This window comes from Syngnathus floridae, chromosome 1, assembly GCF_059516105.1.
Source record: "Syngnathus floridae isolate MCC-2025c chromosome 1, RoL_Sflo_1.0, whole genome shotgun sequence".
Taxonomy (NCBI): domain Eukaryota; kingdom Metazoa; phylum Chordata; class Actinopteri; order Syngnathiformes; family Syngnathidae; genus Syngnathus; species Syngnathus floridae.
The window spans coordinates 23,162,569-23,187,174 of record NC_142413.1 but is presented as its reverse complement, the minus strand read 5'-3'; the positions used below and the strand labels follow the sequence as shown (position 1 = coordinate 23,187,174).

Sequence of the window (24,606 nt, the reverse complement as noted above, 5' to 3'; positions counted from 1 at the left end):
GTACCAAATATAGTGGCCGATCAGTATGTGTTCGGAATTACAAACAATATTCAAAAAGCCTCATAGGAAATTTGCCTTTTGATTATGTGATTATGCGATCTGGGAAGACTTCCTATCATGCTACTCAGATTATTATAAAATATAGATGGTTGAATGGAGGAATGGACATAGAAATAGCTCACCTAACTTTAGATAAATCATGTCTTGAAACCAGTCAGGCAAAATGGAGCATGCTACTTGGCTGAAACCAGCGGAGAAAGACGATAGTTACATTTCATGGAAATATGACAAATTAAAACATTTGCCCAACCTTTAAAACATTATGTATAGTAAAAAACAGCAAACACTAAATCAAGATATTTAGTTAAATAAACATCCAAAGGGGAAAATCTTGATGAGTTTAACAGCTGTATTCTTCTCCATGCAGGTTGCTAAGCAGAATGCCTGAATGAAATATAGCTCAACTTTCTGCTGAAAAATGTGATTACTGTGCTCAAAACCCTGGCACCACTCTTGACTGTGGCAGGCCTTTTGTAACTGCTATTGTGTTTCTAATTAAACTGCATTATAGCGTTATCATCAAAAAGGAAAAGACCTGCTGACTCCTAAGGGTGAGAATGTTTCGCTGACAATTTATGCGTGTGTCAAGGACGCAGTGTTGTGACACTAAAGTCTGCGAAGCAGAGCATGTTTTTGCTCATGACATAAAGCAAAATCACAGCGACCGTTTTCACAGAGAGAGGAGAAGGACACCTTGCTGCTTCAAAAAGGCTCACATAAAAAGTTGCGCTCATGAGAGTGTCTCATTATTTTCATTGCCTTGAGGTATCAAGTCTCAAATTGATCTCATATTTCAGCAATGACAATCTACTGAACATGAATCAGGTGTAGGGAAATGTTCAGGAGTTGGATCACAGTCAGCACATGACAGCAATATCGTATGGATTCATCATCTATTAAATCATGGGCATATTGTATGTCCTAATGCCATGCTTAGGGAGTAACCAAATGGCTTTACATAATTAGGTTATAAAGAAAGGTGACTGGATTATCCGAGTTATGAAAAGAAACATGAATATTTAGTAAAAATCAAATGCTGACTATAACTATGACAAAATTAAAGCTTCCAAACTAGCTTGCTAACCAATTTACCTGCTGCACTCCTGGCCGCTTTTTCACAAATTGTTTCACAAAGCATCCACTGCTTTACTATTCAAACACCATATTATAAATTTAAACTGTTAAACTTATCACTGGAATAATCAAACTTATCACTTTGCAGTTGACTGGGCGTAATATTATTATTGTATCATAACCACAGAAATGGATGCCTCCCATGCAGACAAATATAGATAAAAATATATTTTATTGGTATCTAATGTATTTTCTCTTTTCATATTTGGTATTGGAGTAATCCACAAGTAATTAAAAGAAATTAACCCTGCATAATTCACAGAGAAGCACCTTACTGCCAATGGCCGTTAGCCAAAGCGTACTAATACTTTCACTTGGGGACACTGAACAAGTGAACCGAAAGTCTCAAATATCCAATTCATTGTGTGAAATAGAAAGTAGCAAGACCTCCAGAGCGGAGACTACTGTCAAACTGGAGTTGAACCTCCAATGTTTTTTTTTTCTCCAAATCCCTCATAAAGGATACATTCGGAACAATGGAAATTTAAATCCATCAAACTGTCGCTCTTAAAAAAAAAAAAACTTTATGCAAACTGCAGTCCTTAGAATTTTCGTATGTTTGGGATGTGTGTTTTTTTTTAATTTTATTTCATTTTACCTTTACTTAGCTACATGATGCTGCAATATATTAGGAACAACTCTCAGTAAAATAAAGTGTTTTTTCTAAAGTACTTTAGATTACAGCCACAATAATGATTGTTAAACAAATACCTTTGACTATGTTAATCAAAACGGATCATTTTGATAGGGTTCTTTTTTTGGTCATTGTCATACATTTTCCATTATGTATTAAACATTAAGACCATATTTCTTAATGCAGACATCAAAAATAATCATAGTTCAGCTTTCACAGAAGGTTTACAAATTAGTGCTAAAATGATACCAGAATTAGCAACTGAAAGCAATCATGCTTTATATTGACCAAATTATGTTTCATCATCTCAGAGATGATTGTATCAGTATATGAGCTTCTCCTGTATCATGTTTTATAGCACTACAATTATCACATCATATTGTGAACACTGATCTCTCATCTGTAATACAAATGAGGGGACTCCCAAAATATTCACACATTATAGAAAAAGTTCATTTATTTTCATCATTTAATTAAAAATGTGAAACAGAGTAGAACACATGGAAAATACTTTTAAAAGGAACATTTCTACCTTCTGTAATGAGATACAAATTGTCGAGCCTCATAATGCTTTGGTGTCCAAATTACAGCCCTGGGGTCATTTGTGGCCCATTGTTCATTTATGGACAGCCTACAGCATATACTAAAAATAATTTGTGACATGGCCCGCAATAATATTGGAAAAAAGAAGTGGGTGTGGGCACCGTTAAAAATGTGGTGGTAAAAAAAAGTGGTGGTCAAAAAAGCGGGGGGATGTGAGTAATGGACTACCATTGCTATTAATGACGAACTTTTATCGATATTCAAAGACAAATAATTCTTTTACAGCTAAAATAATGACAGTATAATAACTGTAGAGTCAGGATAATTCAGTTTCAGAAACAAAAAGTGTTTACTGCACATTCTGCTTAGTGAGTGTCAAAGTCCAATTTGCAAATATATCAACTACGTTACACACAAAAAATGTAGGTTGGTTGGGTTGGGTTAGGTTGGGTTGAGTTGTTGGTTGGTTGGTTGGTCGGTCGGTCGGTTGGTTGTACCACGTTTGATTGATAGAAAGTCAAAACATTTAAGAGTGGCAATTAAATCTTTCTATTTTTCTGTATGCAGCTATTGGAGGAAAATGTTTGGAGACTCCTGTGCTTGAATGTGTCTGTAGGTCCTTGTCCATATGCCTAAGAGGTGTGTGTGAGATGTGTACAAACACTGTGGAGGCTATCATTATCAGAGCTGCTTCTTGTCTTGCAGCACAGCTGGCATTGAAAAGGTCAACGCTAGAGGAGAGTGTGAAGCTGTAGCTCTACACTTAGAGCTCTCTGTGTGCCTGGCAGACTACATGAGGGTGAAGTCAAGGTCGTCATACTTGCTTGTCTGTCGTCATTGGGCTTTTAGGGAAAATTCCAGGCTAAAACCGAGACAGAACTATTGGATCAATTTTCCAGTGGCAATGAAAAAGAGGAATTATATTATAGCGTAGGTAGACACACAAAACACTTTCCCTTACTCCTGTGTCACCGTGAAAGGGAATAATGACTTAGCAGGTTTGTGTTTGTATGTGTGTATTAAAAGCAAAGGGAATCAATTCAGGGAGAATGGTGACAGTGTAAACTGGATTTAAAATAGCTTTCTCTTTTGGAAGACATCAATTTTAAGGGGAAGAGGGCAAAATTGCATTTGGTTTGCTAAGGCAGAGATGCCTGTGTTCTCACAAATTGAAGGTTGATCTTCCGCCCTTTGTTAATAATACAAAGTCAATGCTCAAATGAAAGCACAAAAAAGATAATAGTTTTCTCATTTACTCCATTAGCAGATAGCTTATTGTTCCCTGCAGTGGCTGTTTTCTTTTTCTTTTTTTAATACAGTCAATACAGTAATACAGTGTGAGCAATGCCTTTCATTAAATGAGTTGACAGTACAAGAAGCTGGTTATGCTCCATGCCAAGGTTGTCGCGTGCCACTACTGCAAGTCAGACAGCAAGCTGCAGGCTGACAGTGAGACGGGACTTTTGGCTGGCCCGCTCCAGGGCAGGTGTGACGAGGCTTATGGCCAAAGTCAAGGTTAGGATGATAAAATGCAGGATTCCAGCAAAAAGAAGACAAACATTTACAGTAGAAAGTGGATGCATCATTATAAAAAGAGCCATTAGATGCACACTGATGGATTCTGACAGCCACCTCGGTCTGACATCCTGCAGTGCTTTGAGTTTAAAGCCGTAACGATGGGGAAGTTGTAACAGAACACTGACCCTCCCAAACGACTTGACAGTGAACAATGTGCAATTGCACTGCTCTCCGGGAAAATCTAACGCTAAATCCTGGGTGAACGGGTTTTGAAGAGGGGAGCGGTTTGTTAAGTTTATAAGAGTACCCCATTAAAGACGTGGCAAATTAAATTGTTTGCACTATTCCAGAGATTATGGGTCAGATCAAAAGCAGCATAGTGAAGGGGAAATTATTTAATGCTGAATAAAAGATGGTAGGATAGTCTCATGATATGAATGATTCCAGCTCAGCTACTAGAACAAACACAATATTAAAATGACAGACTGTCAACTGGCTTAGCAACTGCACATCTATGGTTAAAAGGTTAAACATGCTGGGTAATTTATTTTACCCTACTAGTTCGAATGAACTGTAAACTCCAAAGGTGGTCGAAGATCGACACAGGCACCGGTGTGCTCCCAATCGCTGTATTGAAGAAACTCTCAGAAGACAAAGATGTAATCAGCTCATTCACTAGCAACAACTCAATATGCAGACTTGCTAATGGTAAACTAGCGCTATTCTAAGTCAACAAGACCAGGTCTACACTTGCATTTCCAAGGTCACTAAAAAGGCCAACATTTAAATGGACAATCATTCAAATTCACAGATATTACAGAATAAGATGTGACGATGGTGACAACACATTCCTTGCATTTTGTATTGTTTTTTTTTTTTGTACAAAGCTACTTGGTGTATTTCCATCTTTCTTGGGGGCTTCCGGAATCTAACCTCCACAATAAATGAGGGCCAATGTTCCTATTTTTCTTCTGTGTTGAGAAGGATGGTTTTGTTGCTAGCAATCCGGAATAATGTGAAATTTCACTAGAAAACAATTTGGCACTTTTTTGGTTAGAGACTAGAGACTAAATCCAGACTTTATGAATGGACAGATGGGAATCTACTGTTGATTCTTTTGGAGTGTGCGGACACTTCAGTCGCAAAAGATAAACATACATTTGCCTTGCTTTGCAATGTTTTTCTTAGTAAATTTTCTACACCACAAATTCAAGCTTCTTTCCGAGCTAAATTTGCCTACCTCGCCCAAAGCTCCATGGAAATCGATTGTGCAGTTGTCCTTATCAACCAACAACAAAGCATTACATCTTGCTCTCAAGCTTGTTTATGCTTAAAACTGATCATATCATATTTTATTCTGTCAGTCTTAAAATAGTTTGGGAAAACCCTGCCATAATTTATGGTTGGAAAGATTTGGTGTAGAAGAGAGCTCAAACCTCTGCGATGTCACCTTGTAGATATTTGACCCTAAAAAAAATTAACTGTTATTCTGAAGCTGCAAATTTCAACTTGGTCGGTTAAGGTTTCTATTGCTTTAGTCCATAACTTGTTTAATAGCCCATCAGTTGTCATGACAAAGAAATAAGAACGCAAACATGCTAATGTTGCTACACACCTGCGTTGCACTGTCTGTATAGGGCAAAAGAAAACCAAAACACAGAAGTCATGCACAGTACTGTATATTCCTGTATGGCTGTTGTCCAGCTTGTTATATATATATGTTTTGCAATAGTGTCTGGACTACATGAAGCGCGATTGTCAGACTGATCAACAAAATAATCGACAGTGGGAGGAAAATGTAGCATAAGAGCAGCATGATTGCTAGCAGTGTGATGGAAAGGCGTAGAACAGCACTTACTATTTTCAGACAGGCTGCGTGGGTTGAAACGCGCTTTTATGCCGCAAAGGTGTGTTATTTTCAAAGCAGAGTGGGATCCACTGTACATCTCTCTGTCTCACTGTAAATTGCTTTAAACATGTCATTTTCTACCTTTCGAGTTCTCCTTTCTGTCCAATGGTGGCACCTCAGTTATGACTTCAAAGCGAGCGGAACCGTCTAAGATGTGGTTCTCGCTCATTATCGGCGCCGCCACAATTAATTTCTGCCACTTGTCTTTTGTTCTTCCATAGGTAATATTTCACCTCAGTTGAAGACAATGTGCTTAGAAAACCTGCAGCAATTATGTTTTATTTGTTTAGTGGCTTATAAAATATGCGACTGTTATTTTTCGAGACATGGATGGTTGACTGTACTCATGTTTTTCTCCAATAGGTTGTGGCCCTGGGGAAGAACAGTCGCGGCTACCACTACATTCTGTCCAATCTTGTAAGTAGTAATTGAAATGCTGCAGGGCGTGGAACCTGCTTTTTGCTGTATGCAGACACAGAGGTTCCAAAATGGCACACGCCCAAAACACATTAGACTTGTATGCATTAAATGGTTCACATTTTACCCATTAACTTATCAATACCGATATGGCAGTAAGACAATATTGTGCAAATTCTAATAAATTTGGCTGCACAATATAAATAGGTATAAAAAGAAGTAATAGAAATAAAGGTTTCAGTAGAAGAAGCAAACAAACACATTACTGAGTTGCACAAAATATACATTTCACTCTGATTGATTTTTAGGCAACCAGCAACCACGCCAAGTTCAAGCCAAGTTTTGTTTGATCTTCTTCATCCCAAATGCTTGGGCATTGGGGGTATCTGCCAATTCTGTTTAACATTGCGTTAAGCAGGATTGGCAGATTTGGACAGTACACCAAAAAACTTGCTGAGGGGCCAGCCCAACTGTCACAGTGTTTTCAAATAAAAAATGTCCCAAACGCAAAGAAAAACAGAGTGGAAAGGAGTTTTGTTATTGGTTAAATGACATGACTCCTTGTGACTGGTTCCAGGTGAGCCCATTCTGAAGCGCCACAATACTACGTTACGATTTTTGGTTCTGTTAAATTGTAAATTTGTAGTGTTTCATCTCAGGCATTGTTAATTAAAAAAAATACAAACTCAAAGAAACACAAGTTACACAAGTTTTTGCCAACCCCATTCTCTCTCTCTCTCTCTCTCTCTCTCTCTCTCTCTCTCTCTCTCTCTCTCTCTCTCTCTCTCTCTCTCTCTCTCGCTCTCTCTCTCTCTCTCTCTCATCTCAGGGATTTTCAAACGTGAGTTTGGACAAAGTCTTTGCTGGAGGAGCCAACATTTCAGGGTTTCAGATAGTCAACCCTGAGAACCCTATTGTGCAGCAGTTTATGCAGCGCTGGGAGCGGCTAGATGAAAGAGAATTCCCAGAAGCCAGGAATGCCCCTCTGAAGGTACTTTGATTGGAAGGCCTTTCATTCCGCACGCAAAGTAAAACGATCACTCCCTCTGAAGTTACCTCTGTCGTGGTTTTTCTTTCCGCTCATCCTCTGTTTGCCTTTGTCATTATGTTTTCCTTCTGCTCTTTATTTCCTCTACTTTGCATCCCCCTAACAATCAATATATCAATAAGCAATGTGAACTAAGGTTATATCGTAGCTTCAATTTAAATCTAATTAAACAATGAGCCAGAAAGAAATGGATTTTGAATGGCATTTTATTAGATTTTGTAATGCTGCCGCAGTTCCCCCCCCCCAAAAAAAAAAAAAAAAAGTTGCTCAAGCCGTCACTGGTGAAAAGGTAAGTTAAAGGGGACGTGCGTGGGGAATAAGATCCCATATCGATGCGCTGGCCTCCTGCAAATTATGCACTAAAGGTTTTGAAAGAGATTATGACCACATGAGTAGAAATTCTAATCAAATCTGGCTGATTAGATTGCTGAGACAAATGCATTTATCTGGTATTCGTGTGGCTTCAGAGTACTCAAAGCTCTCTCATTCAGTCCCCAGATGCTCATTCAGGTTCATGAGCCACCGAGTCATCAGTCTTTTGCCTAAGGATAGGACGAAAGGGAGGTGGGAGTCAAACCAACAACCTTTTAGTTCTATCGCCTGCCTAGGTATTTTGAACATTTGAGACAAATGACAAAGACAGTCCAACTTGCTGTGTTGGAAAGAAAACTGATCTGCTTCCCTGCCGTACATAGTAGTTCAGCAATCCAAGCTCGCTCTATTTCCGCCTGTGTTATTTTTTTTTCTTCGATTACAGTACACTTCAGCGCTGACACATGATGCCATCCTGGTAATAGCAGAGGCCTTCCGCTACCTGCGGCGTCAACGTGTGGACGTCTCTCGCCGCGGCAGCGCCGGAGACTGCCTTGCCAATCCCGCTGTACCTTGGAGCCAAGGCATCGACATCGAGAGAGCTCTGAAAACGGTAGGGGAGGAAGGACGAGAGGAAGAGGAAGATGGCAAGTGAGCAGGGTAAATGAATGAGTGGAGAAAAAACTGGAAGAAGCGAAGCAGAGAGATAGTGAACCAGCGTGAGATAAAGATGGAAAGTGACAGAGAAGGAAAGCGAGCGTGGAGCTGTTCTGCTGCCGCTGCCGCCAGATATCTTTGTGCAGAGCTCACTCAAATTCAGACCCTCATTACCATAAAACTACATCTTTTATTAAAATGAATCCAGTTCATCATTTGATTAACAGACTGTGCACACTCCAATAGCTCCAAGGACACGAGCACTGTAATATCAGCTATATATGCAAAGTGATCTCTGTCTGTGTGTGCCACATGACAGGTCCAAGTGAAGGGGATGACAGGCAACATCCAGTTTGACAACTATGGCCGTCGAACCAACTACACCATTGATGTGTATGAGATGAAATTAGGTGGGCCAAGAAAGGTAAGAACAAAGGCCGTCACCATTTTAGATAACGTGAGGAGAAAATATTTTTTTTGCTCATTAATAATTAAGGAGACATTGGTTATGAAAATTAAAAAAATAATAATGAAAGGAACATAAATAAATTTAGAAATAATGAATGCTAGCATCAGCTCACTAGATCTTATGGCTCAATATGAAAACAGTCGTAAGCCCATAACCCAATTTAGCAGCAAAGGTTTGCGAGTGTTTACAAAAGTAGCAACGTTTGTGATCTAGTTTATGACCTGAAAAAAATCAAGTCACTACTTTCTCAAACATTGGCAAACCTTTGCACCCAGTGGGATTCAGCCTTTAATGATGACAAAAAATCAAAACAAAGGGACAAAATGCAGAGTTACTATTGTGCTAACTTTGCTAACCTGCTTGCCAATCTGGTTTGAATTAATGTTTAATTTTAGAAAGTTGTGTGCACACTGGGATTTGATTTCTTGAAAAGAATCGGAAAAGTCGTTGGGTGATAGTGTGTTTTTTCTTGGCTAGGTAGAGCTGGGTATCATTCAATTCACAGCACAGATGTGGCCAAGAGGAAAGTAGCAGATTATAAACAAAAGGGGCCTGACAACAGCACCTTGAGGAACACCATTAATAACATAAGTGGCATTTCAATTGAGTAGGCTAAATTATGTTTTTCAGATCACAAACTAGTTGAGAGTGAGTCGACTGCGCCTCCGCTGGTTACAAATAATCCACTCAACTCTGAGTCAGTTGCATCAAGACATGAGCAATCAAAAATATTTCTACACAATGAATAAATTGGTTATTATGCACACCCCCAATCAACACACACCTAAATGCTTGCACACATCAAGGGTTGATGGTCATCAGAACTGTAACTTTCAAATTGGACTTCATGAATGGTAACCACATGTTTGAGCATGCTTAAACATGCATGTGTAATGTGCTGGAAGACTGTGTGACAATTTCAAATAAGCCATTTCCTACCTTTATTGAAATGCTACGGGCTCTTCGTGTCATGAGAATAGCAGCAGTCTTCAGTTGTCGACCTCTGTTGGATAGCAGCTCTGTGAGGTACGACAAGTGTTAGAATGCACACAAAGCACGCACAGCCTGCAATCAGTCTGATTAAAGTGCCCCACCATGAAAGATGCAAGAGTATTCCTATGTCATGTGATCGTGCAGGTATGATTTCTGGCCCTCTTCCGGCAGGAATTCCCATTCAAATAACCAATTACTGTAAAAGAGTTTAGAGAATTTCTTGGACTCGCCTTTAAAATGGCAATTCCCAGTCGTGCATTCACATTATAACATATAATGACCTCTGGCTTTATTTCATAACCTCACCCAGTTCCAAGAGACAGCTGTGATTTTTTCACGAGTGTGATCGGGTCCAATATGACACATGATTACACTGCCGGCCTTTGAGGCCTATAAAACTCACACTTCAATTAGCATCACGCTACCCCTACAGCTTGAAAAGAAGCCATGAGCAGAGATGTGGTGGGGGGTTACGAGGGGGGAGGAAGGGGGGTCACAGGGTGAATGCGAGGCAGTGAGGGCATAGGACACGAGTTGGGCAGCAGTTTGTCAGGAGTGTGAGGCCAAGTCAGCCCAGCAGCAGCAAGAGGAGGAGGCCTGCAAGCTGCGACTGTCATGAGTGATGTATGGGGCTGAAAGGTGAAATCAGGACTTTGCCTCTGGACCAGCACTCCATGACACGAGTCTCATTCCACGACTCTCATCCCATGAGCATGCAGACAGGAAGGAATAAACTATGTGAGGTGTTTAACACCGCGCAAAAAATTACAATACATTCTCAGCAGCCCCAGCAAATTCTAGCACCTCTACTCGGCGTGTAAATGTTTTTTTCCTTCTTTTTAACACCTGCCTGGCCCAAATATTTAAAGATCTGACGGGAGGGGAAAAAAATGGAGGCCAGATGCGAATGTGAAAATCTGAGCCAACAACAGTTAGAACACTGGCAGCAACATATGCAAGGCGTTTCATCGTGAGCCAAAGCAGCCATTATTTCAGATGGGCAAACAAACACTTGACATTGGTGTGAGTTTAGCATCTGTACAGCAGAATGCAGAGTAACTACCATGGCAGGGTCTCACAGAAGAAACTGTACAGCCACTGGAATGATATGCTAAATTATTAAGCATGTATGCAGTTCACAGGGCAGAATATCAATTATTTACCATAAAACCTGGGAGACTGAAAGTGGGAGGGATTTAAGTTGTCTGCCTTGTTCTTATCTACTGCAGGGAAGTAATTTTGTAGTTGCAGCATGGAATTAAAAAAAAAAAAAAAACACGGCCAAATTTATGAGTTAATGGCATATTTTGAATGTTATAATTAATTACCGTAATTTCCGGACTATAAGTCGCGGTTTTTTCATAGTTTGGGTGGGGGGGCGACTTATACTCAGAAGCGACATATATGTTTTTTTCACAAAGTTTTACTTGATCATTAAGACGTCACTTACTTACAAGTATAGTTGACCACTTCCCATGTTATTTTTAGTATAGTTGATCACTTCACATGCTTTTATATCTTTATCTTGAACATATTCAAAACATAAAAAATAGAGAAAACATCAAATAAAGCAATTAACACTTTAAAGCACCATATCCAAGTCCACTGTCTGCTGTATGTACACTTGCTCCATTTTTGCTCCTCTTATATTTATTATTATTATTTATTATTATTTGTTTATTTATCATTTATTCAACACTCTTATTTATTCATTGTTTGTGCCTTCTTGGGTTTTTTGTGTTGCTTGTATGCATATGTGTACTATCTCACCGAGGGATAGTGGGAACGTAATTTCAATCTCTTTGTGTGTCTTGGTATATCAAAAAAAATCGACAATAAAGCAGACTTTGACTTTGATAAAACAACCAAATAAACAAAACAAAAAAACTACATCTGAAAAAAATTATATTTTCAGATGAAACTGGATGAGGGCGCTCTAAATTTCACCGTTGGCCGTGACTCATCAACTGGGTGGGCTTAAGAAAAATGGCACCAAAAAGAAACTCATATTTTGCAGGTTACAAACTTCAAGTTGTAAAATATGCTGCTGAAAACAGTAATTGAGCAGCAGAAAGAAAGTTTGGAGAACCGTGATGTACCAATGGATTACTATTTCAAGTGACGTCAGTGGCACGGCACGGCGCGCACCCACGTAAGGACTACCGGCATCATTAGCGGTGATCATTTCTAAGTGACATGGAGGACAAAGAGTTTGAAGGAATTAAGGATGTGGAGTGACATAGAAGGTTTGAAAAATTATTATGGCTTTTACACACGCCCGGTCCTACTCTACTGAGTCGGGGGCCGGCGCTCGGCCGAGTGGCTGTCAGCGAACGGTGCATGGGGCTCGGACATGGCCATTACGCACGCCCGGTCCTATGCCATGGAGCTCTCGTGTCTGGAAGTCCACGCCGCCACACGCTTGGAAGTTCGTTTTGTTTAATAAAGAGCCGTTTGCCAAACCCACGTCTATCCTTGTACTTTGTTAACGCTATAATATACAGTTATATACTAGATCTGTGGAATAAAGACGAGGCTGACGTCAGGGCGCACGCGCGGCGATGTTGACAAAGGACGAGGAATTTGATCGATGGATTTAATGGATTTAAAGTGCACGGATGGTTTGATAATATCATTGCTTATATTATAGTTATTTGAAATATAGTTTATCTATCGTTATATGAGCCTGTGGAATATTTTGAAGTGCAAGCGCCCTCAGCCGCGCGCACCCATTGTTGACAAAGAACGATCGATGGATTTCATGAATTGGAGTGACACCGATGATTCTATATGTTACGTCAGGCCCATTCTCAGCTCTTCGTTTGTGTTTGTCACGTTAGCATACCTATCGTTTAGCCTGTTGCTATGTATCGAACGATCGATGGATTTAATGAATTGGAGTGACACAGATGGTTTTATAAACATGTTATTTATGTAATAGTTGTCCTAAATCACTCTATATGTTACGTCAGGCCCGTTCTCAGGTCCTCGTTTGAGTTTGTCACGTTAGCATACCTATCGTTTAGCCTGTTGCTATCGTATCGAAAGATCGATGGATTTAATGAATTGGAGTGACACCGATGGTTTTATAAACATGTTATTCATGTAATAGTCGTCCTTAATCACTCTATATGTTACGTCAGGCTCGTTCTCAGATCTTTGTTTGTGTTTGTCACGTTAGCTTACCTATCGTTTAGCCTGTTGTTGCTATCGTTTAGCCTGTTGTTGCTCGTTCATGACTGTTTTTGGTGTGGGATTTTGTCGAATAAATTGCCCCCCAAAATGCGACTTATACTCCAGAGCGACTTATATGTTTTTTTTTCACTTATTGGGGCATTTTAGGTCTGGTGCGACTTATACTCCGAAGCGACTTATAGTCCAGAAAATACGGTAGTCACATCACTGCACCAAACACATTTTAACATCCTTCTCATTTGTTTCCATAATGGTATATGCTGCAACCGTCTGGGAAATGCATAATTTTAAAGAACTCAGCACAATAGTCCTTATGGCCTAACCAAGCATGGGCACTTTTTTTAAGGCAACATTTGCATTTATTCTGAGGCCCTCCGAGGGCCATACTAAATTCATAATTATAGATTTATACCAGGGCTGTGGACTCGGTCGGATTTTTGCACCGAGTCCGAGTCCGGCCTCTTGACCACTGAGTCCGAGTCCGGCTGTCCATTTTTTCTGTTAATTCATGTGACTGCTTAGTCTTTATTCAAGGCTAATTTAGATCAAAATCTAAATAATGATATAAGCTGGGTGACGTAATCGTCCTTGACATTGGTATATAATGTAAACATTAGCCTAAGTGCAACTCAACGTGGCCGCATTGATCGTAAGCAGGGCTGTGGACAGTATTCCTACGCGCATTCTCAGCAGCATGATGAAAATAAAATTGAACGTATTTTTTATTATCAGCACCGAGTCCGAGTCCGGCAAAAATGACCAAGTCCCCGAGTCCGAGTCTACAGCCCTGATTTACACCATATGGAAACACTTTTGTTGTGGTTTCATATTGCAAATGTATACTGAATGAGTTATGTATTACATTTTATTTTAGGTGAAACATTGAGATTTTCATTCCCGCCAAAATGTCCTCACAAACTTAAGGCAGTTTCTCTATACTGACACTTTTTTACGTCAACAACCCTCACCCTGGTTAGACTTAGACTTAGACTTAGACTTAGACTTAGACTCAACTTTATTAGGTTAGGTGAAATCTATAATTGTGGTCTTAAGGCCTTCTGCCCTGTTTAGGATTCGCCTCCAAGTTGTTACATTAAAACCTCTAATATAGGGATGCCCATATCTGGTCCTCGAGGGCCACTATCCTGCATGCTTTACATGTTTACCTCTTCCAACACACCTGATTCAAATGACCCTGCTCTAATAAATATAGTGAACATGTTAATCCCATCATTTAAAAGTCTTATTTATAGTGTACTATTATTTTTGTTTTCTTCTTTCATTTTCAGGTTGGGGTAATTGTCAGGTTTGTTTTCCATGTAGTAATTCGTAATTGCAGCAACACTAATCAAAATTCTCTCTTTACAGATCGGGTACTGGAACGAGTTCACACGCTTTGTAAATATAATGGATCCGCAGGTCACCAACGACTCCTCAGTGGAAAACCGAACGATTGTGGTCACTACTATTATGGTACACTTTCCAAATTGTTTGAAATGTTTCACGTATTCTCCCACTCAAGGTCATGGTGTTGATTGCCAATGAGTGATACATTCTGTCCTGGGCGGGTAGAACCACATCTTTTTTGTGTTGCTTTCCATCCACTCACTACATGTTGAAACAGTCGACCCTTGACGGGGGAGTGTTTCAACTGTATCCGTGTGGGTGTCAAAGCATTTTAATTTTCCATACTTCAGTGGCCTGTCGTAGCAGTGACATCACAATAATGGTATCAATAATAATGGTTGACTCCATCAGTTACATACGTAAGTAGACTTGTCTGTCCTCATCAAGTAAATGTTCAATGACACTTGGGATCGACTGGCCGAAGGAATGACCCCAGGATGATAATGCCATGTCTTTTTCCGAGCTGGGATAAGCCAAATAATAGGAAATTGTGGTATTTCTTCCTTGTTATTGTTATTTTCCTTCTATTGCTCCTTCCGTTTGTTCTGTGTTGAACTCTCATTTGGTAATTGTATGATAATTACATGGTAAGAAATTACTATAACACAAAACCTTCGGAGAACAATGGCTGTAAATGAAAAGCACATATTTGGAGTCAAGCTCACCACTCAGTAGGAGGAAATCTCAAGATGAGAAATTCAGTCTGTAGATAAGATGCGTTAACTGGGGGAAAGGCTTGGCGGATTCTGAGGTGAGGGGATGTGTTCAGCACTGAACAAACAAACCATTGCTTTCCCACTTGCACTCTAATTGCGTGCGGCTGTAATGACGATGCCCACTCTCCTGAGCAGCCCTATTGTTTGTTAATGATGATGTGCTCGGGAAGAGAAAAGATAAGCTGCACCAGCATTTTGAAAGGGAGATGAAAACCTAGCACGCTCCTGCTCTAACTCCTTCATACAGGGAGTGGGTTTGCGTATTTTTTTCTGTAAAGCTACAGCTTATTTTATTTGTGTTCAATTTCAGCGTTTTTTGGGGTTTTTTTTTTTTGAGGGGGGTGGAACAGCCATTAAGTGCACAGTGGTGCAATGATCTTGAATATGTTGACATAAGATTGGGCACTCTGATCTCTCTCCTGTCACTAGCATTTACTTGTGAAACCCATCCCCATTCCCATCCTCAGCCACCACTGTGCTAACCTTGCCTGTCTAATGACTCCCCAGCCCTTTATGCTTCTCTGTATTCCCCTTCTGTTCACAGTAAGGGCCATTTGCACAACATTGGTTTTAACACAAAACAGTAAAAAGTTGTTCAGCTTTGGCTGAGCCCCCGCAAATGCTGACAAAAGAGATTCAAAATACAGTGGCGGCCAAGACCAGAAACGATTTCTTTACAAATCGACATTGCCAGCTTCGCCGTGGCGTGCCTACGTTTTTGGATGCTTTTAGTTGTTTTTGCAAGGTTGTGTGAACAAGGAATCTTTTTGACACCAGATGCAAGAAGAACATTTTAAAACTATGATGTTGTGTAAACATACCCTAAAAACAGTTTTCCACCAAGTGATACCATTAATTTTGGCCTGCCGTGGTAGATACTTGTAAAGCCTTATCAGGCTGTTGCATCAGCTGTGTAAAAAGCACCAATGTCAACACCAAAACCATAGCATAACATCCTAGAGAAACACACTATAGTGCAAAAAAACAAATTTGCTTCCTGTTCATTACATGGTGCACAAAAGTATGTAGGCACGTATCTGTCAAACGATACCCAGAAAGCATGTCGCTCAACCGTCGTACCAAAAAAGCATTTCTGAAAACTGGACCGGCTCAGGTCGGACATTGTCAGGACAGAGGCACAATGAAATACAGTATCAGCTGGTGGAAACAGTTAAAGTATGTTCTCCCTTCCTTCACTCCTCCTTAAGATTCCACAGAGTTGCACTCAAATTGGGTTGCGTGCATTGGGCTTGGTGTGTGCTGGCTTCCATGTCTTGATAACAGCTGCGTGTCCGCGGCACCACGCTGCTGTTATTAGAGCATATATATATATATATGCATTTGCAATGCATCATCTCTTTCTGCATGACTGCATGGAAGAGGATAATAGCAACGAGTCTAGTATGTCGTATGTTAAATGTGTGCGTGAGTGTGAGAGCACAAGTTCAAATGAGCGCATGCTGTGTATAATGCTGTGTATTAAACTGAATGTGTGCCAAGCGGTGAGTAAACCAGTGTGTGTTTGAACCAACAGGAAGCTCCTTATGTGATGTACAAGAAAAATTATATGCATCTGGAGGGGAATGACAGATATGAAGGCTACTGCGTCGATTTAGCATCTGAGATTGCCAAACATGTTGGAATTAAGTACAAACTGTCTATAGTAATGGATGGGAAGTATGGAGCCCGAGACCCCGAGACCAAGGCGTGGAACGGGATGGTGGGTGAACTGGTCTATGGGGTGAGTACTGGGAGCCTCGTTTTTGACTGATTACATGACAGTTTGCAAGGAACTTCAACATGAGAGGAGATCTCATTTTTCTGTCTCAAGCTTATCACCAACAACTCATCGGCTATTGCCCGGTACAAAGTCTTAATGCTGCTCGGTCTTGTTGGAATTTGTCCAGCGCAGCCTCAAGCACGGGAGGGTTGGTGATCATCTTGAGACGGAGAAAATGAAATCATTTCTCAGTGCTGTTCACTGCAATTATTCCGTCTTGCTTAGCCTACAAATCTTCCTTTCTTGCAGGCAAAAGCAAGGTAAGTACATGAAAACAACCAGTCCATATGGCAAACACTGTGTAATCACTTCAATGAGAGATGGATTGTTTCCCTTTGAAGTGGCTGTGTAATTGTGTTCAGTGTTTGATGTGTATGATGAATATGCCACATTGTAAATTCACAGATGACAAAATCAACAGTTAAATGGTGGCTCGCGGTTAGAGACAACAAGATCCATATGTGTTGTACTCTATAAAGGTTGAGGCTCGCACATTAGCAAAGGGTCATGCCTCCAATGTCCGTCTGTGACTGTAAAAGTTGAATCGGAGCCCAATACAAAATGCAAAAGGGGTTTTGCCTCCTCATCTGTTCAATTTCCCAATCATCAGCCTGCTAGATTGCATGGTTTGATGTGCTACGGATAGAGAGAGAAAAATAGATCTTTCCCGACAGCCTTAGGTCTTTACTAGCCCATAATTTTACAGCAGGTGGGCCGAGACTAATAGTAGTGTACATTTTGACCTTTTGACCGTTAAATTAATTAGATTTTAGTTATCTTTTAAAGGTTAGGCCTGAGGCTGCTATTGCTTTATTTCCTCGGCCATTGACTGAGCGCTGCTTACGGCTACGCGAGGATTAAATGGTTATGGCCCCTCACAAAGGTGTGTTGACAGGGGAAAGAAAACAATGGTATTTATTGGGTCTATTTGTGCTCCTTCGCAGTTGACCTTGTACACATTTTCAGTCTGCCACAAGATGATGTTTTGTCAATTTCACAACCAAATGTCAATTATGAATAGTACAGGCTATAAATGTGTGCTTTTTTTCATTAAAAAAATGTGTCTATTAAAAGGGAAGCTACTTTATTTTGAAATGTTACATTTTTTTCTCAAATCATTTAGAATTCATAAGGCTCATCGCTTGTTTGTAACTGAGAGCATGTAATGTTGCTGTTAAAATTATGACTAGCATTAATTAGAGAACTAAAATTTTAATTAATTGCACATATACTGATATATTTCTGTTTTGATCATTCCTATGCTCACATTTCTCTTCTAAATGCCCATGTTTGGGTCACCATACCAAACAATGTTAGCTAAGTGTGTTTGCTAAGGGTTGTTAGCAAATGTAGCTGCAGTATGAGTAGTGAACGCTTAGAATGCCAAGTTAGCATGATGTGTCACTAGACTACAACATTTGTTTACAATGTTAACTCCCATGTAGCAAGCAAACTTTTTTCCGAGTTGTTCTTACAGTCCAAATGCTGGTTTCTTTTTCCAACCGAATGAACTTCACTTTGATTCAATGATGTTTTTTTACATTCAAATCTATAGGCCGTGGGGAAAGTATTATTTTCTTGTGTGTTTTGCAGCCTCCCTTAAGATGTCTGTCCTTCTGTTTTCTATTAGATAACTGATATAAAATATGCAATGACTTTCTTCTTTATTTGCAAGTTTTCAGCTGCAGCAATTCACATGTGCACGCATGACATTTCATGCAGGTCATAACTAATGATCACTGTGCATGTTCCTGTTTCCAGAGAGCAGATATAGCTGTCGCACCTCTCACCATTACTCTGGTTCGAGAGGAAGTGATAGACTTTTCCAAGCCATTTATGAGTTTGGGCATCTCCATTATGATAAAGAAGCCTCAAAAGTCCAAGCCTGGCGTTTTCTCCTTCCTGGACCCACTGGCCTATGAGATCTGGATGTGTATAGTGTTTGCCTATATTGGGGTGAGCGTGGTTCTGTTCCTGGTCAGTCGGTTCAGTCCTTACGAATGGAATCTCGAGGAACAGGATGAGACCAAAGACCCTCAGATGCCCCCTGACCCTCCCAATGACTTTGGGATCTTCAATTCTCTCTGGTTCTCTTTGGGCGCCTTCATGCAGCAGGGCTGTGACATCTCCCCAAGGTGGGTCAGTGTCAGTGGTTATTTAAGTAGTCATTTAGGATTACTTTAAAGGACCTGGAGAGTTAAAACATTTGTAATTGATTAACCGACCTTTAACTAAGGTACAATAAGACATACGTTTCCACCACCAAACTGACAAATTAATATAAAAAAATAAATAAATAAAAACGAATTAGCCTCAACTTTTCACAAATCTTCAATTCAGGATCAAGGCCTGAATCAGAATCAATTCATCCTTAAAACAAAAGTTGCTGCTCACAAAGGCTGTTGTGGTTCATCGGATGTGGTGTTTGATAGGATTAACGTCCATACTCTCTTCTCATATCTAAACATATCATACTCATACCTTGCTTTGCGCACTGGAGCAGAATCAAACTGGCACAGAAACAGGCCAGTTTTTCAACATATCTAAAATTAAAATTAAGTTTCAAGGTAGTATATCAAGGCATATAACCTAACCCCAGATCAATATAGAAAGTGCCGAAAATCTGGCAAATTTATTTAAGTCAAGTTTGAGATGTTATAGCCTTCTTCAGGCCATAAAACAAATTCGTACCTCGAATGCTTCAAAGTATAATATTTGCATCAGGTGCGTGATTGACGTTAAAATTTTAGGAAGTACCGTATACAATAAAGTCCCACAAGCATAATGCTAGATAGTCTTTCATGTGTTGTTCAATGATTTCTTTCTGTTTTCCATATCATGGGCAATCTGCAATTAGGTCTCTCTCAGGCCGTATAGTTGGTGGTGTTTGGTGGTTCTTCACCCTCATCATCATCTCATCCTACACAGCCAATCTGGCTGCCTTCTTGACAGTGGAGAGGATGGTATCTCCTATAGAGAGCGCCGAAGATCTCGCAAAGCAGACGGAGATAGCATATGGCACTCTGGACTCAGGTTCCACTAAAGAGTTTTTTAGGGTGAGTAGTTCTTTTGCTACCTCTCACACAAAGCACGTCATTATGTTACTGTCAGGCTTGATGACTCATAGAAACACACAAGGCCATTAATGAAGTCCCTTTTCAGCTTTTCCAAGTGCGGAAATGTTGACCTGCATAGCAGACGTGTTGACAGAAGCGGTTCTCAAATTCTTTAGACATTCATGTGAAATTTATGCGGCAGAACTGCAGTGTGCAACCTTGAGGTAGTGGGGCTGTCAGCAGAAAGTGCGATAACAACATCGAAGACGCTGAGGTGATAAAAGCAGAAGGCTAATCAAGCTCCCATATCAGACTCAGACAGGTCAGATCATGAAATATAATTAGTTAGCTCGCCATGGCTGGCAAATTGGACATGATGAAGAACGATTCTGTAGGTCAATCTGAGCTGTCTGAAGAAGCCTGCAGATGGGATGGGTAATATGTCCATCGGCCAAATGCACCAGAAGGTCAATTAAGTTGTAAATTACCAAAATCTGAACCTGCATTAGCCTCTAAAAGCAAACCGCATGATCACTAGGCAATAGCTCTTGCACCAGTTCTTTTTCGAAGTGGCATTCACTTTATCTTTCTGCTGTTGACAGCAACATCAGTTGTGAAATCTTTTGAATTAGGAGCAATGAAAGGTAGAGGGTAATAATCAAACAGCCTTCTAGCTGCTCAAAAGAAAATATTCATTTTCCTCACATAAAGGACAACTTACTTTTGTGTCAAACACTAAAAGGACATTTGAAAAAGGATGTTTCTTACAAAGAAAAACTTGGCAAAACATGCACGGGATGGGAATGTGGCAACTCTCAAAAGAACACTTCCCAATGACTGCTCCTTTCATCCTGCATGCTGTACATATATATATATATATACATATATATATATATATATATATATATATATATATATATATATAGAGAGAGAGAGAGAGAGAGAGAGAGAGAGAGAGAGAGAGAGAGAGAGAGAGAGAGAGGGAGAGAGAGAGAGAGAGAGAGAGGGTATTTTTATTTTTAGATCTAAACGATGATGGATGCCAATTATAGATTAGGTTTCCAACCTGACAATGGCAACACAGCAGGCTATCGGAATTTCTGAGAAGTGGTCTCCAAGTGACGGTTTTCCCAGCTTCTTTGGAATGGGTGTCCTACTTACAACCCGGCGTTCAAATAGAAAATGACATGTCTGAACTGCTATTCGGAGTGACTTTTAATTAAAGCTGTAGAGGCTTGACATGGAAAAACTACACTCTGCATTAATGAGATCCATACGGCATCAGCCAGCTGGAAATGTCAGTGTCTCCAACTAATCATGCGATGCCAAGTCTATGCGATATAAATTTTTGATGATTTCACCTGTCTGACGCAGAAACACTTTCTGGGAAGAAGAGGTAGCTCAAATATACTGTATATAAGATGCAGAAACAAAATGTTGAAAGAAGATTGTATTCGTATTCACAAAGGGATAAAGTCGAGCCCCTCGTATCCTCAAGAGTCTAAAGTCCTTATCAAGGACTTGCTTCTAATGACACCCCCCCCACACACACACACACACCACCACCACCACCAACACACACACAGACTGTGTGTCTACCTGTTTTGTGTGGTTTGCTTACCAAGGCATTTAATTGTACGTACGTAGATGCCATTGGCTTGTCAGGCTCACACCACATTGGAACAAGAAACCAGATGTGTCACCTGAACCATGTAGTGTAACTCCAGCTTTGATGGGCCCATCACCAAACTTAGTTTACTTACATTTTGAAATGCACATCTAAATGGAATACGTGGCGTAATAGTGGCTTCAATCATAGATTGATGCGGTGCTTAATTATGTGAAAAAAAATAAGAAGAGCCCATCAGAGACCCTTAATGCACCTCATTTAACAGTGTGACCATGAAAAGAGGATAATAACTGACGTGAATAAGCCCGAAGCCTCTCTTGCTCCTAAAAGAATTTTACATTCAAGTCTCAAGGGCAAAATCCATGCATCATACTGATGCGCAGGTATGATAAAGATGGAACAACAACTTGTGCGCAGTCACCAACACATTTTTGCTCAGCATTAAAATCAATTTCACGTCTCAACTATTGTGACGCAGACATTACAGATTCTGCATGGTCCAATACAAGGTTTAATGAGTAGATTTTCTAAGCGGCGAAGACTTGCTTCGAGCCAGAGTTTCATGAAGAAGAGACAATTTATTCCAGGAATCTGGAGGCTGCTCTGCAATCAGTCGCCGCTTTGTAACACAACTCCCTGAGCCCTTGTCACGTTGTGTTTCAGCAGAGTATTGACTGATGGAGTTTCTATAAAGATTACAGCTTGTTTGCATATAAAAGGGAGCTATCGAAAGTAATGATAGATGACTGTAAGATAGGCGTAGCCTCTGGCAAAGCTTTGTCCTCAGGGACAAACTTCAAAGAGGTGTCAGTTGGAGTTCGGGACATGGCATGACACAAGTTGACCACTCAGAGCCTCAACTTGTACTATGTCTCTGCACAAAGGTAGTCCATGGAGAATATTGAGTATTGCGTTGCTACTCTTTCATTGTATTGCGGTCATACCGCAATGCAATGAAAGAGTAGGAATTCTGAGGGGAAGACCGTGAAGCAGAATTTACAAAGCTGGACATGCAGACGGCATTTTGGTAAGGACCGACTGAAGTCAGAATGCCGTGCCAAAATAATAATTTAAATAAATAAACAGCCTGCAATAAAAACATTCATGGGGCAGAGGCCGAGAGCGCTTCCTAACTTGAAATCAATATCAATGAAACTTATTTAGAATGGAATGGACTGTTACTATTTTGACTGTGCAGTTAAATAACTTTTGTATTCAGGCAAGTTGGACATCTTGGGCCAACAAAATGTCCAACTACCACTGGGAAATATCTCTTTATGGGTATATTTCAAAATATGAACACAGGGGAAAGAGCTATCAAACTATCAACAAGGATCTACTCATTTTAATGTAAAAAACCTCAGCAACAGATCCACGTACATCACCTTGAGTTATACACGGAGTTCTCCCACACTTGTTCACAATCAGGAGGGATACATATTTGATGCCAAACACCTGCATACAAAATAAATTCTGCTTTTGTTGTTGAAGTTACAACTCAGTGCTTTATTGTTTTAATGGACTGTCTGGTAGGTGGATTTAAAACTAGACACTATGGTTTTAATGAAGTAAGTTTTCCCTTCTTCTATTTTACCACAAGACTTTCATAGATCACTTTTTATTCCAAAATAACTCCCTCTGCTCTGAGAGAGGCATTTTGGGCAGCAATTAGTTTACCACATCATCCTAAAACGGAGTCATGTTTGCATCTTGTTAACCGCATCCCCAAGCTGGCAAAATAAAGCATTCATGAATATGATAAATGAGAAAACAATTGTGAAGACATACTCAGCTCACATCTGCTTTAGGTTGAAACTGGCTGCGGCACTCAGAACCTATATTTGGATAATTTGCCACACTTAAAAAAAAGAAGAAAAACAATTCGAAAGAAGATTTCCCTGTGACTCCCTTGTCAAACAAAGTCCTGTGTGAAATTTGCCCCATTGTTGAGTTAGAAATCCACAATCACAAAAACAACCCAGGCTATTCTCCTTGTATTTTTCACTCTGTTTGATTCCCCTTTGAACAGCCCTGTTAAGACTTTAGTTGCCGTGCAATCGGCCTATTTAGATTTTGGTCGCGCCGCTTCCTCAGTCTGATATTGATGAATTGACTTCATAAAGCACTAAGACAGCACACTCTGTCGTCAGTAATCAATGCCTAGATCCATTCTTTTTTCTTCATTTAAGGAGGCGTTGGAGCTTTTCTGCAGCCGAGCAGATGAGCCTGCGGTCTCTGGGGAAATTGTCCTCTAAACTAGCGTCCTTTCAATGCTGTTTGACACATGTAAATTGTAAGCGCATATAACCAGATTGTCAGCAAAAAACATCACATCCAACTCCCAGACCTCCTCCCATCCATCATATTTGCATTAAACCACACTAGCCAATGCCCGACTTGAAGCATTTTCATCTTTGCGGGGTGACATTCATCATGTAGGCATTTTTTTTTTTTTTTTGTGTTATGCTGCTGTCTCATCTCATCTTCACCCTCAACCTGATGCTCTATGACAAATGCCTACAAACAAATTGTAGATTACATTGAGACGGTAAAGCACTCTCCTCAGGTCAAGGTTAATGCATTTGTTTATTAATAGAGATGCATTAGAGATGAATATGTTGTTGTTAAGGGGGCTTTTGGGACACTGATGAGTCTGGTCTGGATGGTGCATGGTGACAAAGCTCAATACGCATGTTAAATTATTCTAGTTTATATTCTATTATTCTATTTAACTTCATTACCTGAAATTTACAGAACCAATTCTTTCCATGGCGGCCTAATGACTTTTTTACTCAGGTCAGAATAATGATTATCATCAAGATTGGGTTTTGTGTGTGTGTGTGTGTGTGTGTGTGTGTGTGTGCGTGTGTGTGTGTGCGTGTGTGCGTGCGCGCGTGCGTGTGTGTGTGTATGTGTGTCCTCACCTTTCACCAGGGAGAATATTGAGTGTGAATAACGGTTGTTAATAGTTTGGGGATTTTTCATTATAGTTGTTTTTTATTTTCTATTGTCTTAACTTTTTTAACTGCAGTTAGTTTTAATATGTTAGACTGATTTTAATATTTTTTTTGTTTTGGGGAAAATGTCAGTTTAGTTTTTTTAGTTTTAGCATTAGTTATAGTTTTTTT

General features: G+C 40.0%; 1 protein-coding gene and 2 long non-coding RNA genes across 6 annotated transcripts in view; 1 reads left to right on the top strand and 2 right to left on the bottom strand.

Annotated features, from left to right (window-relative positions):
- Positions 1-5,979, bottom strand: part of LOC148404667 (uncharacterized) — a 29,784-nt gene extending 23,805 nt beyond the window's left edge. Inside the window, exon 1 of the long non-coding RNA XR_015861143.1 lies at positions 5,748-5,979. This is a non-coding gene — a long non-coding RNA (uncharacterized LOC148404667). The remainder of the gene's footprint in view (positions 1-5,747) is intronic.
- The window catches only part of LOC148404666 (glutamate receptor 3-like), a 93,392-nt gene that overhangs the window by 54,703 nt on the left and 14,083 nt on the right, over positions 1-24,606 (top strand). For all 4 annotated transcript variants that reach the window (XR_015861142.1, XM_088388481.1, XM_088388474.1 and 1 more), the window contains exons 5-12: positions 6,162-6,215; positions 7,045-7,206; positions 8,021-8,188; positions 8,552-8,656; positions 14,258-14,362; positions 16,547-16,753; positions 18,554-18,927; positions 19,650-19,848. Coding sequence is in view for 3 of the 4 variants with exons in the window: in XM_088388481.1 (XP_088244607.1) it covers positions 6,162-6,215; positions 7,045-7,206; positions 8,021-8,188; positions 8,552-8,656; positions 14,258-14,362; positions 16,547-16,753; positions 18,554-18,927; positions 19,650-19,848 (1,374 nt within the window). In the remaining variant the exon portion in view is untranslated. The remainder of the gene's footprint in view (positions 1-6,161; positions 6,216-7,044; positions 7,207-8,020; positions 8,189-8,551; positions 8,657-14,257; positions 14,363-16,546; positions 16,754-18,553; positions 18,928-19,649; positions 19,849-24,606) is intronic.
- The window catches only part of LOC148404665 (uncharacterized), a 40,831-nt gene continuing 23,741 nt past the window's right edge, over positions 7,517-24,606 (bottom strand). Inside the window, exons 3-5 of the long non-coding RNA XR_015861144.1 lie at positions 9,796-9,890; positions 9,641-9,720; positions 7,517-8,179 (exon numbers count right to left, since the gene is read on the bottom strand). This is a non-coding gene — a long non-coding RNA (uncharacterized LOC148404665). The remainder of the gene's footprint in view (positions 8,180-9,640; positions 9,721-9,795; positions 9,891-24,606) is intronic.